General features: G+C 38.8%; 1 protein-coding gene across 5 annotated transcripts in view; it reads left to right on the forward strand.

Moving 5' to 3' along the window:
• The window catches only part of HDX (highly divergent homeobox), an 88,563-nt gene that overhangs the window by 41,219 nt on the left and 29,844 nt on the right, over positions 1–17,500 (forward strand). For all 5 annotated transcript variants that reach the window (XM_038416951.2, XM_038416952.2, XM_043492114.1 and 2 more), the window contains one exon: positions 10,661–10,807. In XM_038416951.2, coding sequence (XP_038272879.1) covers positions 10,661–10,807 — 147 coding nt within the window. The remainder of the gene's footprint in view (positions 1–10,660; positions 10,808–17,500) is intronic.

A 17,500-nucleotide genomic window follows, 5' to 3' on the forward strand; every position in this document is an offset into this window, starting at 1 on the left:
ATTTCAGCTGTAGTATGGTCTTTTATTTTTAAGTTGAAGAAATGTGTGTTGTGTTTTTGCTTTTTTTTAAAGTGTCTGGATCATTCTTGCTAAAACTTCCTTTAAAATCACAATGGTAGAAGCAAATCTTGGAAAACTTCAGCCCAAAATGTGAAAATTTGAAAAAACAAAGTTGAACAATTGAGAAACTAGAGTGGAAACAGTAATTAAACTTAACTATAGCTGTTATTGCTACTCCACATGTAATTAAGGTTATTGAGACTTGTGTTTTGATATGAGTGAAAACTTGGATATTTTTGGGTGTTGTGGGTTTTTAACTTTGCAGTTTAAAAAGAAACAAGTATTCATCCAACAGCTGTGATAAACAAGATAGTGTTGCAAAATCTCTTCTCTAGTGTATTCACTCTCACTCTGAGATGGACATTGTGCTACCCATTAAACCAAAATAAGTTAACTAGAATGATACTTCCAGACTCCCCTATCTTTACCCCATCTACAAGAGTGACACTGGAATTCTGGTATTCCTTAGTTCTGTTTTAATTGCCCACAGTCAAGGGTAGAAATTGGTCTTTTTGAGCCACAGCATTGAAGTTTTGCCTAGAACATGGAATCACAATGTGAGGGGTTATGGGCTAAACATTGCTGGAATACAAAGACACTCTGAACACAAGTTCAGATCTCAGCAGAGGCCTTTCAGCCCTTCTTCCTTCTGAAACAGATGTGTTAAGGCTATGCAGTTTACTGTATGTGTGTGTGTTACGAATGAGATCTTAAAAAGAGGTTCTGTCTACTTTGTGTATGTTAAGAATCAGACTGTGGCTGGTCCATGTGAGGGTCATGGAGAAGCATCAAAGCTGCAGGAGACCTGCAAGGGAACTTGTCCTGAATTGCAGGAGCTTTAGGCGAATTTATTTTGGAGGACAATTCTGCTACTTTTTGAATAGGAGCAATGTATACCTCCCCCACCTTGTACTAACAGTTCTGCTGGCTAATGGGTAAGAAATCAGGAGCAATGGGACTAGACTCACCCCATCCTATCCCAGTCTTGTCAGAGTAGCTGATGCTGGTGATAGCTGGAAGCAGTCCATATGCTAAGGGAGTTCAAGGACTATTATTACCGACCTTTGTATGTAGACACCAGGGTAAAGGAATGAAAACCCTTTTGTGTCTTCTTTCACCACCTCCCTTTCTTCAGACCAAGCAACAGTTTAGGCCAAAAGATTTCATGGCATTTCTTTGGTGGTTTGATTCAGTGTCTGTGGCTACAAAGTTTTGCTCACCTTACTCTTGTGAACTGTGCTATGAGACAGATGCGTGCTGCCCTTCATCCCAGAGATGGTTGCACTTCACTGGTATCCTATATATACCATGTGAGAAGGACTTTAGGATGAAAAACACTCAAGTATAAATATATGTTTACCAAAAAGTCTGAGATATTGACAGACTGGAGGATCATGTTGGGATCATAGCATCTTGGTTTCCCTCTTATTTTCTCACTTCTCATTAGTTCTTTTTCAACCAGAGAAAATATTCTTTGTTTTTTTACTAAGCTATAAAAACAAAATACAGAAATACATATATTAAGTTCTGATTTCTATGGCTGGACAAGAGATGGCATCTGATCCTGACAGATGATTATCTGGCATCAATGAAAAATGCATTTCTCACTTCCCAAATGGATTGCGGCATTGTTACTCTGGTGGTCCCTTCTAGCCCTGTGATTCTATCTACTTGGGTGCAGAGTTGTCAGTCCTCAAGAAAACTCTTATCTAGTCTAGTACAGAATGCATTAGCACATCTCCTTGGTAACTTGGTATGTCATGAGTACATCAGACCTGTCCTCTGCTCTTTACACTGGCTCCCCATTGAATACTATGTCAAATTCAAGGTCTGCGTCCTCCTCTTTAAGACACTCAATGATCTGGGCCCAGGATACCTAAAAGGTAACCTCATGCTTTTTGATAAGAGCCATGGCCACTCCGGCACAATAAAACTGACTCTTGCAAGGTAAAGCTCTTTGGAGACAGTTTTCTTTGGGATCAGTCCAAAACTGGAATAAACTCCCATAAGAATAAGAACCACTACTAGCTTCACCATATTCCAATCAAAGTGTACTTCAGCCTTGCTTTTGCTAGCATAAACAGACTGCAGTGTACATATACTATATTAAATTATTGATGGGGAGACCGCACAGTTTCTCCCTGGGAAGACAAAGAAAGAAACCCACACATTACACATTCTAGTCATGTCGCATAATGAGGCATTCAGATTCTTACGAACCTGAATAGAATGGAAGGTCACAACGGTTGATATATTTGCATTGTTGAATTACTGTTAGGATTCTCCGGGTTTACGGTTCTTTGCTGTAATCTCTGGCTCACTGACTAACTCTTCTTTCCTCCTCGAAGATTCCTATACACCTCTATAAATTCCCTCATTATTTCCCCAATCTGCTTTTTTTTTTTTTTTTTTGTATTTACTTTGCATTGAACTATCCTCACCTTCAAAGCCCCTATTGTAGGCAATGTTCTTTTGGACAAAATAGGCTATCAGTACTGCCTCTTAACAGCAATCTTCTTAATCAAGGTGAAGGAAGGCAAGTTTTAAGATCTCTAAAATTCAAGCAATATAATCTTTTTTGGGGCCTTGTTATTTTCATGGCAAGCTGGACCTAAGTTCCACTGCAAGGTTCCCTGGTTTCTGTGGTATGCCAGTGCAGCTGACAGGAAATTCTTTGGCAGCTGCTGGCAAACTCAAAAAGTGAGATTCTAAATGAATTAAATACGAAAACAAATAGAATCGGTATGGAACCATTCTGATGTCTATTTTGCTGTCAAATTCTATTTACTTTACTTTGACCTTGAATTTTCAGCATTCATTGTCTTGCAAATTTTTTAATTGAAAACACGTAACTGAATTATAGTTATGGGATTGGCGGATGGGGGTAGAAGTTGCATCCGATGAAGTGAACTGTAGCTCACGAAAGCTTATGCTCTAATAAATTTGTTAGTCTCTAAGGTGCCACAAGTACTCCTTTTCTTTTTACTTCTATATTGATATAACTGCATTAGCTTGGTTTCTAAGCCAATATAGCTAAATCAGTGCAAAAACTGTGTAGACTAGCCCTAAGACTAGGAGATGAGTATCCTGGTTGAATGGTTCTTCTAAAACAGGAGTGGGCAAACTTTTTGGCCTGAGAGCCACATCTCAACCTGGAAATTGTATGGAGGGCTGGCTGGGGCAGGGGATTGGGGCACATGGGAAGGATGAGGGTTCTGGCTGGGGATGCAGATTCTGTGGTGGGGCTGGGGATGAGAGGTTTGGGGTGCAGGAAGATGCTCCAGCCTGGGATCAAAGGATTTGGAGGGCAATCGGGGCTTGGGCAGGCAGTTGGGGTGTCGGGGGGGAGGGGGCTTGGGTGCAGGATCCGGGTGGCCCTTACCTGAAGCGTCTCCTGGAAACAGCGTCCTGCCCCTGCCTCCGACGCAGAGATGGGACCATGCCGATCTGCGTGCTGCCCTGTCCACGGGCACTGCCCCCCACAGCTCTCATTGGCCGCATTTCCCAGCTAATGGGAGCTGCAGAGCCAACACTTGGGGTGGGGCAACATGTGGAGCCCCCGTGGCTGCCCCTGCTTCCGGAAGCCGAATGGAGCTGCTGCATGCGCGGAGCAGAGCCAGGCAAGCCACCGACCCTGCTCCCCAGCTGGAGCACCGGAGTGGAGAAAGCTCCCAACCCTGCTTCCCAGCAGGAGCTCAGGGGCTGGATTAAAAGGTCCGATGAGCCGGATGCGGTCTGTGGGCCATAGTTTGCCCACCCCTGTTCTAAACTCATCAGTGAAATAGTTGGCAAAATATCAACACTCTGAAATGAAGACAGGCAGTTCACACGATTTTTGGCCTATTGTTTCAGGCTGACGCCAGACTTCTTGCATGTTTCTCCCACCCATCAGGTTCCAATCTCAGCAGAGGTCTACAGATGCCCCCCGACTTACGCAATCATTCCATTCTGGAAAGCCTTGTGTAACTCAAATTTTGCATAAGTCAGAAACCTGTATGTTACGCAAAAATTTCCGGAACTTGAAAATCCTATTTCTGGCTTACGGAACTTTTTCTGTAAGTGCAAATTTGCATAAGTTGGGTCTTGTGTAACCTGAGGAGTGTCTGTATAAGGTTTTATGTAGCTCTAGGGAGAGTGAAGAACTAGTAACCTCTTAGTGCAACGTGCTCCCCTAGTTGTGTGGATTCCAAGTGGATGATCTCCTCCCCCACCTGCTGAAGTTATTTGTGGTGGTGGTTCGCCAGTAACTCCATTTCTAAAAATAAAATGCTTGCTCTCTCTCTCTCTCTCACACACACACACACACACTCTCTCTCTCTCTCTCTCTCTCTCTCATGACGAGGGTCGGGTGGAGTGTCCTCACTAATTTACCTATATTAATGGGGACTGGAGTGTATGATGGCTTCTAAGGAGGAGTGTAGTAGAGAATTATAGATCTGTTTTCCTGATATAGTTATCCATTACAGGAACCCTATTAAAGGATGTACATTTTAATCCAAACACTTGTATCAAGGCTGTTAGGTTTTTGTGAATGTGTTATAATGCAGCTAATCTGGCATAGTGCTAATGGGTCACTGTTTAAAAAGGGAGAGCATTCTGACTTCTGGAACGAAATAAAGTAAAAACTGAATTTTTAGGTTTGAGTAATATATATGGTCAGAAGTTGACCTATCCCTTTTATAAAGAAACAGGCAGTAACTTCTGTTACTGTGGTTAAATATATAAATATAATTTATGGAGTATTTAAAGATACAATATGAGAACATGTAGGGGTATGTGTCCTAAAATCAAGAAGAAATAATGAATAAAAACAGACACGTATTATTGTGTTGTCTGAAATGAGTAAAAAAGCACATTGAAAGAAGACTATTTTAGTAGGCTTTTGAGATTGATAATCTGCATGCTCTAATAAAATATGTTTTATTAAAGTATTTGTTTTTCCCATCTCAGTCTCAGTGATAGAGTTTGCGGGGCAGAGAGGGTATTTGTTTTTAAGCAATTTCATTAATTTAAATTAAATCAAGTCTTGCCTCTGCTACTGATCAAATTTCAGATTTTCATGAAAGAAGACATAACTTCTATAAAAGCCATCTTGTTATCATGACATATACAATGAGACAAAATTAATGAATGATAGATTCCTAATAGAAACTTTATAAAATGGCTCAGTGAACATTTGAATCTTTCATTTCTCAGGTTATAGGTTTGGTCTGTACATCAGAATGAAGTAGATTGTATCTTTAAAGAATAGGAAGGTAATTCTGGATTATCATATGTCTGTTCTGGGTGAAAGAAAGAAATGAACATTTTAGTAAGGTGGGGTTTTTTTAATATAGTTTAATGCAGTGAATCTCAGAGGCAATAAATGCAAATTCAGTCTACTTTAAATAAACCAGCTTGGGTAAATGGTATTTTTTAGGTGTAAACATCTCCTTTTATGGAAGCTACAACATATAATACCCAGAACTGATATTTAAAAATTCTAATTATTTAATATTGATGTTATTAAATTGCTTGAGTATTTAAAATTAAGTTATACTGTTCCTGTATAGCTTTGGTACATTTTCTCTGAAACATCTTCAACAAATGCATAAAAGTTGGGAAGTCAGAGCCAGTGCTCAAAAGGCAGTAACATGATAGGAAAGTGCCATTGAAATTTAATGGATCTTACCAACTTTAGGTATTAATTTTGCAACAAAACTTTTTTAGATATATTGTGCGTATTCTGTGACACTTGGCTGAATGCCAGCAGTGCCCATAATATGCAAACTGGATAATTTCTTATAAAAAATGTTGCCCACACACCCACACCCACGCACCCACCCATTGTATAAGCCAGTGGTTCTCAACTAGGGGTTGGGGGGCCACGGGCAGGCTTTAGAGGGTTTGACAAATAGGATCAGTGGTAATAGACTCACTGGGACCCAGGGCAGAAAGCCAATCCCTCACTGCATGGGTCTGAAGCCCAGGGCCCTGAACCTCATCACTCGGGGTTGAAGCCGAAGCGTGAGCAATATAGCTTTGTGGGGGGCCCCTGTGGCATGGGGCCCCAGGCAACTGCCCTCTTTGCTCCCCCCAATGCTGGCCCAGGCTTTTATATGCAGAAAAACAGCTGTTGTGGCACAGGTAGGCCATGGAGTTTTTAATAGCATGTTGAGAGGGCCTCCGAAAGAAAAAGATTGAGAATCCCTGGTATAAGCAGCATATAACCCAGAGTCTGGCAGAGTTGTTGACTCAGTTTGCTCACTAGGACTGCTTTTTGAAGCTAATTTTTGAAGCTTTTCACCAGAAGACTCTCACAATCTGCTTTTCAGAATATGGATAACAAAACTGATAAATTTAATTCCGGGGGTAAACATTTACCCATCATTTGATACCTGGAAGTACAAAGCAAAGACTTGGACCAAAAAGTGAAAGAGGTGTAGAAGGAGGAAACAGAAGTTAAAGCAGAAGAGAAGTAAGAGATGGCTTGCAGATGCAAAGGTCTTGCTAGAATTGGGGTTCTAGGGTGTTGTGATGAGGCTTCCCTTTTCTAGGTTTTGCGAGAAACGTATGTATTTCCATTGTGATGTAAAACTTTCCTAGTAAGAACCATTTTCTAACTGAGTACTCTGTCTTGTGTTTAAATATATTTCTTTTCCCCCCACCCTCAAATTTGTCTTTGCTATCTGGAATCCTTAGAGTAGATTTTATTTCCTATTTTAGTTGTCAGGTGAAGAAACTTGTCCCCCCTATTTCTGCCTAGAAGCAATATCAGCATGCTTTTCCTTATACTTGCTCTTGAAGGAGATGTACAGTAGCAATTTAAAATACCTGATTTGACATGTAAATGAAGGAAAATGTTATTTGGCTAGTGGCATCTTAAAGGCTAGAGTGTTTTTCTGACAAGGAGGTAAAACCAAAACTGTCTTAAATTTCTTCTGTATGACAGCAGTAAGTGGAAAAACAAGGTTTCTGTAGAGATGTCGCCAGTGGGCAATTCCCACAGTTTTACTTTAAGACGTATTTGCTTTGATCGAGTCCGTTCAGACTTTTTTTTCCTACATGCAGCGACCCGCTAGGTACTTTGTTTCTGTTGTCTGTGGTGCTTAACAATGACAGGGAGCAAACTGCAGTAATTTGATTTCTCTAATAAAAATTCTATAAAAACAATTATAGGAGATTGCTAACACATCATACAGAGTGCTTATCTAGCTAGAAAGGGTCACTGTACATATGGGTAGGACAAAAGGAGATGACATGTGCTGTACAAGTATAAGCACTGAAGGACAGACAATAGACAAGTATGAGGTCATTGTGGCCCCCAGAAAGTAATGCCAAAATGTTCTCTCTCACTTGTCTGTCTTTATTATTCCTCTTTCATTGACACACCGCCAAGCACTCTGCTCAAGGCAGACTGGAGTCTTAATTAGCTTGCCCATCTCTACTATTATGGTCACAACAACAGGGCTTTTTTTAAAATGCCTTGTGGGAAATGTCAGTGCCACAGATACATTCATCACTTTAAAATATTCTGTTTATTAATATAAAAAAATTAAAACAAGATTCGGTACTTGGGCTGAATTGCTACTTCAGTGTTTTTTAATTTGTCAAAGGGAAAGCACACAATTACTGTCCGTCACAAGTTGTCCAGGGAAAGAGAGTTAACACTCCCTACTTAATTTCTTCATATTTTAAAACACAAAACACCATTGTAAGTCATTAGGGTTGCTATACACATAACCTACCTGGCTCAAACCCACAAAAGTGAGGAAATGAAAAGTTAGGTTACTTAACAGAACTTACCCTCTATACTTTCTCTCTTCTCCCTCCCCCCGGAATCATCCTACTGTTCTCACAATTTACTGCACACTGCAACTTTAGCTCTGCCCCCAGTTCTCCACACCACATACCTCATTGCAAAATTAACCATTGCTAACACTGTTAGTAGTGGATGTTTGATCAAGCTATGTGTTGTGTTGGTGGTCAACCTGTGGAACTCCTTGCCAGAAGATGTTGTGAAGGCCAAGACTATAACCGGGTTCATAACTACATAAGTTCATGGAGGATAGGTCCATCAATGGTTATTAACCAGAATGGGCAGGAATGGTATCCCTAGCCTCTGTTTGTCAGAAGCTGGGAATGGGCGACAGGGGATGGATCACTTGATGATTACCTGTTATGTTCATTCCCTTTGGGGTACCTGGCATTAGCCACAGGATACAGGGCTAGATGGACTTTTGGCCTAACCCAGTAGGGCCATTTGTATGTTCTTATGGGTAATAGAATGCTGGCATGAGGTTGAAGGTATATACTGTTAGGTGGTTTAATTTTAGCAACAGAACCTGCCCTGTCTTGCAGTGGTTGTGTTTTAGCACTTTCACCTTGAAAAAGCTGCCATATTGCTCTGTCTCCTTGCAGCAAGAGAACTATCATCCTAGAATATTGTGAAACATTGGGAACATTACAGACAGCCCCCCAATCTGAAGCAAATACTCACCAGCAACCACACACCACACAACAGAACCACTAACCCAGGAACCTATCCTTGCAACAAAGCCCGTTGCCAACTCTGTCCACATATCTATTCAGGGGATACCATCATAGGGCCTAATCACATCAGCCACACTATCAGAGGCTCGTTCACCTGCGCATCTACCAATGTGATATATGCCATCATGTGCCAGCAATGCCCCTCTGCCATGTACATTGGCCAAACTGGACAGTCTCTACGTAAAAGAATGAATGGACACAAATCAGACGTCAAGAATTATAACATTCAAAAACCAGTTGGAGAACACTTCAATCTCTCTGGTCACTCGATCACAGACCTAAGAGTGGCTATCCTTCAACAAAAAAGCTTCAAAAACAGACTCCAACGAGAGACTGCTGAATTGGAATTAATTTGCAAACTGGATACAATTAACTTAGGCTTGAATAGAGACTGGGAATGGATGAGTCATTACACAAAGTAAAACTATTTCCCCATGGTATTTCTCCCTCCCACCCCACCCCCCACTGTTCCTCTGATATTCTTGTTAACTGCTGGAATTAGCCTACCTGCTTGTCACCATGAAAGGTTTTCCTCCTTCCCCCCCCCCCCGCTGTTGGTGATGGCTTATCTTAAGTGATCACTCTCCTTACAGTGTGTATGATAAACCCATTGTTTCATGTTCTCTGTGTGTGTGTATATAAATCTCTCCTCTGTTTTTTCCACCAAATGCATCCGATGAAGTGAGCTGTAGCTCACGAAAGCTTATGCTCTAATAAATTTGTTAGTCTCTAAGGTGCCACAAGTACTCCTTTTTCTTTTTGTACATAGCAGGGGAGTATTTGGAGTATTTTTTGGTAGTGAATATAATCTGTTAATACTACACTATACATGTGCTGAATTATATAATCACTCTAAACAGGACATTATTTTCCTAGAAAACAAACTATAATTTGGCACACCTATTTTATATTAATTTAGCACTGAAGAAGCTGAAGTTCTTTTAATGACTTGTTAAGCATTTATTTAAAAAGGGAGAAAACAGCAGATACTTTTAACTAAAGAGAGAGAGGACAATATTGGATTCTATCAAAAATCTTAGCGATAATTTTGGTTCCACTAATTTTGATGACTCATTTTAAAATTAATGTTTTAATAACTTTTTATTTGAAAATTCTCTTCTCCTCCGACATAGAAATCTTGGTTTTAAATATATAATTCCAGTAATTGGTGTAAATAATAAATAACTATGCATCTGCAGATGTGTTTCTGCTATCTCTTTATGTAGACTTCAAAAATAGCTGCCTCTATGGATTCTTCGCAGCAAGAGGTGACAAATCTATTTGTCGGCGTGAGGAAATGGAAACAATGATTAAGATAGTTGGACTAACGAGTTACTGGAACTAATGGTTTTACTTGCAGTGCAGTATAACATACATAACACATTTTTAATACACAACCATACAAATGAAGGAAATGGTAGGTAATCTCAGAATCATTTTCCAGTGTCTTTTTTATATCTGTTGTCTACTATCATGTGCAGTTTTATCAAAACACAACATTTGGTAAATCATAAATAGTGAAAACAATTTAAACTCCAGAGCCTACCATATAAACATAAAAGGGTTCTCTTTAGGGGGCTTGGAATCCTTTGAATTATGCATGTATTGTAGTTATCAGTAAGATAAAAAGGTTCTGACAAAAACAAAAAAAAAAAGGCAACTTTCTCCACCCCCAAGGGATAATACGCATAATGGGGTGAAGAGAAAGTAAACAGCTGAAGCAAAAAATGCCCCATGATTACTCATGAAATCTTATAAAAATGAAATAAAACAAATCAAATAAGATGGAATTAAACAATGCTAGCACATTTAAAACTTGCATTGGTTCTAAAACCACCAACAGAGGTGAATCCCAGAGAACTCTGTGACAATCTAGATAGATTTAAAAATTGACATCTTCAGGGAAACTAATATGAGAGAATTTAAAGAACAGAAAAGCTAAGGAAATGGAAGGCCATGAAGTGATTTTTGGTTTTGTAATTCCAAAGTACTTCATTTGTGAACAAGGCAGTATCACCTGAAAGCCTTTTTTTATATCTTGTTCTAATCATAACTTCTTGTCTTACAGCTACAGGACCGCACACAGTTTAGTGACCGAGATTTAGCCACTCTCAAGAAATACTGGGATAATGGCATGACCAGCCTGGGCTCAGTCTGCAGAGAAAAAATTGAAGCTGTTGCTGCAGAATTAAATGTTGACTGTGAAATAGTGCGGGTAAGAAATGTTCAGTCTCTCCCTTCTCTTGTTTCAGAAGCAAAAATAGCACAGATTTAAAAAAAACCTTTTAAAATTGCTTGAGGTAGCCAGAAATATATTTTACCATATTAAATAATGAATAGCCTGATAGGATGTACTCTTGCTCTTTCACCAGTCTATATATAGATAAAAGCCCTCAGGTGATTTTTTTAAATTTTTTTTTATTGATTAGCAGCAAGAGCAGCTTTACAAAACATTTGACATTCCATTTAGAGTGGAATTCATATAAGATTTTAAATGAGCAGGACTATCCCAGCAGATTGAAAAGAACTAGCAGTTATGATGGGACTAAAATACAAAGTCCCTCTAGGGATAAGAGAATGCTTTTGGTGTAAAATCAAAAACACATGAAAGAAATTGATCAAAATGGGCGGGGGAGAAATACTTTGCAGGATCCAGGACAAGATGTGACAAAGTGGGCAAAGGATATTCTGAGGGATACTGGGGAATTTCCATTTAGTAGTCCACATAGTCATCAGTGATTTCCTTAGGGAAAAGAAATGAATACAAGGTTGATGTGTTTGATCATTTTAGAAAGCCATGCAATATAACTGAAGAAAATAGTAAAAGGATACTGGACACCAGTGGACAGATGTTCCAGAGGTGTAGAGAGGAATGCAATCCTGGGGGCATTCTCAAATATCTGGATTTCAGGATCTGTTCTACCTTAAACTTGGAATGTGGATACTACAGCAGAAGACAGAAAGGCAGAATTGTGATCAATATGGGTAGAGTTTATACAGATGCATCATTCCCATGGGTTAGGAAAGTGATAATCTCATCATTGAAAACTAGTGAAATTCTGCCTAAAGTAAAGCTTAAAATTCTGAGCCCTGACTAATAGAAAGTCAGGAGGAATTTAGAGCAATTAGGGATGGAGGAATTGACTTATGAGAAGAGTTCAAAAAAATGTAGTGTGTGTAGTTTGGCTGTATGATGACTAAGAGGGAGTGCAGTTGGAACAGTTTACAAATATTGAACTAGTTTGCCAAATCAAGTAATGGAAGTTCTTTTGCCTGACTGTTTTAGAATAATTGGAGAAAAATGTAGGACAGTATAGTATAGAGAACAGTCTTTTATTAGCAGGAAGATGGACATGACAAGTTACTTTGACCTTCACTTTTCATGGTTCTGACAAGTAGGTGTTAGTCTCAGGATAATTTTTTTATCTTGAGTCCAAGCTAACTGTATGATGATCTTTCATTTTAGTTAACTTGATATTTCATCATCTTTTTTTAGGAGCTGTACTAAGCACTAATGAAAATATTTATTATTTAGTTAAGTAACATTTATAGTTTTTTATAAACTATGTGGGGGCATGCATAAAATTTTCATCATATCAGTAATAAATTGAAATGTACACAAGCATTTAAAGGAATGTTTCATTTGTTGTAGTTCTTGAATTTTTGGATTAAAGGCTTTTTACCATTGTGTGACCAAAATTTTTTTTATTTCCTTTTATGTAAATTTACTTAAATCCCTTTGTGCCCCAGGAGGCACTCTACTGTCATATTAAGTACCGACCAGTACTTGTTAAAATAGAAAACATTAGAACTGAAAAATATAGTCTTGTACATTAATTCATTTTTGAAAGGTTAATTACTGAGACAACTCTCTACATTCACATTTAATAGTGTTGGGAGTTTTTTGAGACTGGAGGTACTAGAAAAGGGATAGGTAATACATAATACTCTGGGATTTAGGCTACTGAAAAGATATTATCCTTTCTCAAATATTTGGGTATTTTACACTGGAATATGGAAATGATCAGATACTGAGCATAGTACTGCACTCTTTGGAGATTAGTAAATCAATATTTTTTTAGGCATTATGGGCCCAATTATTTATTTAATAGGACATCTTGGATAGAGTTTGATGGGTCAAGCCCTTTGATCCCTCAATTCTGCAAGCCACAGTATGCTTCAGGATGCCTGTGAATTGAAGTCAGTGGAGTATTGAATGGGTGCAGGGGTCTGGCTGTGTGGTTTTGTTTTCAGCAGAAGGCCTTGTGCTCATAAGAAGAGCATGTTCAATAATAGAAATTTATCTAGTGTATTTGACTACCATCTATGGCATTTGTAATTGAGCAGCAGTACACTGACTGTAAAAGATGGGTCTGGATGGGAGAAAGCCACTTCTTGCCTCACCATTGTCCCTGTATAGCCATTACAAACAACTTAATCCCATCAGTAGGAATCACATTGATACCAAAGAAATTCCCCAGATTCCATTTTGTATTCCTGACCCGCTTTTGAATAAGCAAGAGTCACTCCACCATTGGAAACTGCAGGTCACATGATACTAGGGTGACCCGATAGCAAGTGTGAAAAATTGGGATAGGGGATAATAGGAGCCTATTTAAGACAAAGCCCCGAATATCAGGACTTTCCCTATAAAATTGGGACATCTGGTCACCCTACAAGATACTTCAAAAGTAAGGGAAAGGTCAGCCGAGGTAAACAGCTGCATGCTAAAAATAGAACTGGCAGTGAGTATGCATGGAATGATGGCGGTGAGCATGTGCAGTAAAGATCTGACAGGAAGATCTTATCAAAGGAGTCTAAAAAGTTTTGGCAGGCCAGTCAGCATGTCAGTGGGCTGACAGGAGGAGAGAATAGGAGCTGACAGGCAAGAAGGACAGAGAAGAAGAGCAAAGCTTGCCTGAGCAGTCCATTGACAGTAGCAGCAGCAGCAGAGTATCCTGCCTGGTCCAGCAACAGAAGGAGAAGAAGTAAAAACGACACAGCAGCAGAGAGAGAGAGAGAGAGTCCAGAAGAAACAGTCAGCAAGCGTGGAGTAAGTCTGTCAGACAATATTACAGAATAATATAGTGTAGTGAGTATCGGTATGTATGTGTACACTTAGGTTAATAAAGATGTGTGTTTGTGTTGTGCTATTTGTAAAGAGAATGTATATACATAGGATTTAAAGAAAATTTAAAACTGCTGTCAGCCACCTCTGAACAACTGATCACCATAAGCCAGGCGCATCACTTAGGATCATCTCAACTGTAAGGCAATATGGTTTGGGGTGTTCTTTAACTTGCTATAAGAGATTTGTGGTTTAGATTATTATTGTATTAGGGATTATTATTTGCACCAATAAAAAGGTGCCTTGTTTTGAAAAGAACACTGTCTTTGTGTCAGTCATTTATCAGAAGCCTGTGTCTGTGTCCTCCAGGTATTTCCTTAGCCATCCTGGAGACCCATACATCAGGAAAACAGATTGTTTAGTAGGTGAGCTATTCTGGGGGTACCCTAAATCTGTTTTCGGGGTAACAATATCTGGAATGCACTACTCTTAATCACACTCTGCTCTACTTTACAACGATATACAAAAGAATATATATTTTACCAATTCCTGATTGTACCAGTAGGAGTGAGATGACTATCAGTCCCTCTTCAGTTTAAATAATAAAAAAAAAATGTATCTATGCATGTTAGGGTTTTGAAGGTGCTGTGGTATGTCGACACCAGTATAATTGATGTGACAATTGCAAGTATTTTTCAGCTCTGAGCTAGTGGTCCTATGTGTATAAATCTTCTAGGCCTAACAGTACACCACTCTCCAAATTTAAAAGGAGATAAGGCAGTTGACGTGGTGTTGCTACTGGCTCAATACGTGGACATCTTAATATGGAAAAAGATTTTCACCATAACCAGCCAACTTCTGAAAGCCCTTTTTAAATATTCTTCATATCAGAATAACAGGTGTTATCATGTAGAGGTTTTTCAGGAACAGGACCTAGCTATGAAAGGCACAAATCATGAAAGACTGGAGGCTGGCAGCACTGCAAGGACTGAGTTTTTTAAGATTGCTTAACAGACACAGATTTGCGTTCTATGCCTTCATTTAAGTCTGGTGTCAGAACTGTGTGTTTAACATTAGCTGGTGACTGCGTGTTTGTTTTTTTTAAAATTATTGTTTTCATTGAGCATATTGTTTAGAGTAGTACTTCTCAGCCTTAACTTTTAGCTAACAAAGATTTTTTGGGAAGTAATTCCTGTAATCAATGAATTAATAATTTATTGGTTACATTTTTTCGAAGAAGTGAGTACCAAACTTGAATCATAGCACTGAGGTATAGTTACATGAAACAAAAACAAATATTCCCTGTGTTCTTTCAGTTTGTGAAGAAGTGTGACAAAAATAAATGATTTAATGTACGTACACAATTTTCACATTTTATGTCTTTTTTTTAAAATTTTACTTTGTTTTAATTCTATTCAGTTGTGTCCCCCACCCCAGGCTTTACCCCCTTGCAGTAGGTTTTTAAGGGGGATAATTTTTTCTTAATGAGGATTTCTAAACATACTTGTCCCCAGCAAGAAATGCTGCTGTTCTGGAAATGCACACATATGTGATCTATAAACGTGGCCCCATGTATAATTAGAATTCTTTAGTGCAAAGAATATGAATAAAAACTATGCTTTTTCTTTCTCACATAAGAATGACATTTCACGCCTGTGCACCGTCAAATTCGAGCAGATTCAGTCCTTTCAGATTCAATGGTTTAGTTTGTCCCCTGGCTCCAATGTTTCCAAAGGGATTGTGGTCCCATAGAGTGACTGCAGGCTGTACATTAATTTTACAAATGTTTTGACACCCCCAGATGGTCTTTCATGGATTTCCAAGGTACCAGAAGAAAAGCTAGTTATTTTGTGGTATTCTCAGACATGTGAACTCTGTACCAAAACCTCATAAAATTGTCCAATACTTCTTTCATTTCTTTTTTGATTAATTACCTAGCTTTTTGTGTCTAATTAGAAGTTTGTTTCTTTTTAATCCTCCTTCTCTTGACTGATTTATTCATTCATACCAAAGTTCAGTGTTTTACATTAGAAGAGCTTTCATGGTGATGACCAGGGCTCTCAGACATCTGAATGTCTTGGGAGCACAAGGATGATGACTAGAAAAGAAAAACTTTCTTTGCACAATTTCATAATCAGAAATAATTTGAGGAATAGAGGACAGATGCATGACAATGGAATTTTGCAAGTAATTAAAGTATGCATTCTTTGTAGAGTGTTGATTTGAGTTTTTCAAGGAGATAGTATAATGAAGAAATTCAATTAGACTATGTTTAAATCAGTATTCCTCCTTGGGGTGAAGCCAGTTGGTTTAAGGAAAAGAGAAATGTATATATTTAGGTGCATTTCTCAATGCACTGCTCCAAAATATTCATTATAGAATGGTGTTTGCTATAGGAAAGCCTGCAAATACATGGCATATATTTTCTTTTCTAATTTTAATTTTGGATGCTACAGAAGTGGATACATGTATTTCAAAGGGTATGTTCAACATACAGTAGTGAATGCACGGTTCTATTTTGGCAGAATTTTGAAAGCAGAAATGACACATCAAAAAGAAAAATAAACAGTCTGCCTTGTCCATATGTTCCAATAACAACTTGCTGGATTTTTTTAGTAATTCACTGTAGAAGGGAATAAAGAGGCAGACTCACTCTTAAATAAAGGAAAGATAAATTGTGGTAATGTTGCAGAAACCCTACAGTTGTTGGCACCATGCATTGCTGCCATAATCACAAGGAAGTTAAATATATGGCAAATTATTTTATGAGAAAGTCCTTAACTTCAAATAATTTGCCCATTTTTGGAACTATTGTACATTTTTATTATGAAAATGTAGATAGGGGAAGGGTCATATTATCCAAGAGCAAGGGATCATCAGAAACAATGTGACGAGTAACCAGTTTGAACATTTTTAAAGTAATTTTGTTTCAAAAGTACTTGATTTTGAAAAAAGCTACATACAGCATGGCAAAGTCTTGTAGGTAAAGCTGGTATCCCTGTCTGTGGTTAAAGTTGCCAGACGCTTTGCATTATAAGACCCTGTTTTCAGTTTCTTATAGCTTTGTAAAACTTTAACACTTTGGGCTCAAATTTTCCATGGTGAGTGTCTTCAGGCTTTTTTTAATTTCAGCCAAAACAGTTAAAATAAATATTTTGGAAAAATAAATATTTTGCCAATATTAAAAAAATTCTGGCAACTATTTTTTATGCTTTAGTACCTCCATGCTTTGGAGCCAGAACTAGAAATTTATCAGGGGATGTGCCTTCTCTATCTCTGTGAAAATCTGCCCAATTTTGGCCAAATTATAAACCTTTGAAGAAAATCCCAATTTGCACATGCTCATTAGAGATGACTTGAATATAGCTGCTAAAAATATCTGAAGATTCTATCTTCACCGAGCATGTTACAGTGCCTCTCAGCTCACATCTGACCAGACTCTGCCTGTGCCATCCCAAAGTCAGGGTGGGGCTGGGAATGGGAACTGATCCCAGAGACCTTGTGTCTCCTGTGCTTTCAGTGACTCCCCTGATGACACCCAAGTAGCAAGGAGGAAGAAGTTGCCTGATTTGAATACAGAGGAAACAGAAAACCAGACTTTGGAGGGGAAGAAGAGGAGTGGAGTGAATTGGAACAAGAAGTTTGTTGAGACTGGGACTGGAGGGGCAAGAAACATGGACTGGCTGGGTGTAGAGACCAAGAGTGGGAGTTCAAGGAGAAGTTGGGACTGGTTGGGCAAGGAGACTGGGACAAGGAACCAGTTTGGGGAGGAACGGAGGTGAGGGGAGATTAGGTGGCAAGAAAGATTGAGACTGGCTGGACAAAGAGACTGGGACATGG

Source organism: Dermochelys coriacea, chromosome 9, assembly GCF_009764565.3.
Source record: "Dermochelys coriacea isolate rDerCor1 chromosome 9, rDerCor1.pri.v4, whole genome shotgun sequence".
Taxonomy (NCBI): domain Eukaryota; kingdom Metazoa; phylum Chordata; order Testudines; family Dermochelyidae; genus Dermochelys; species Dermochelys coriacea.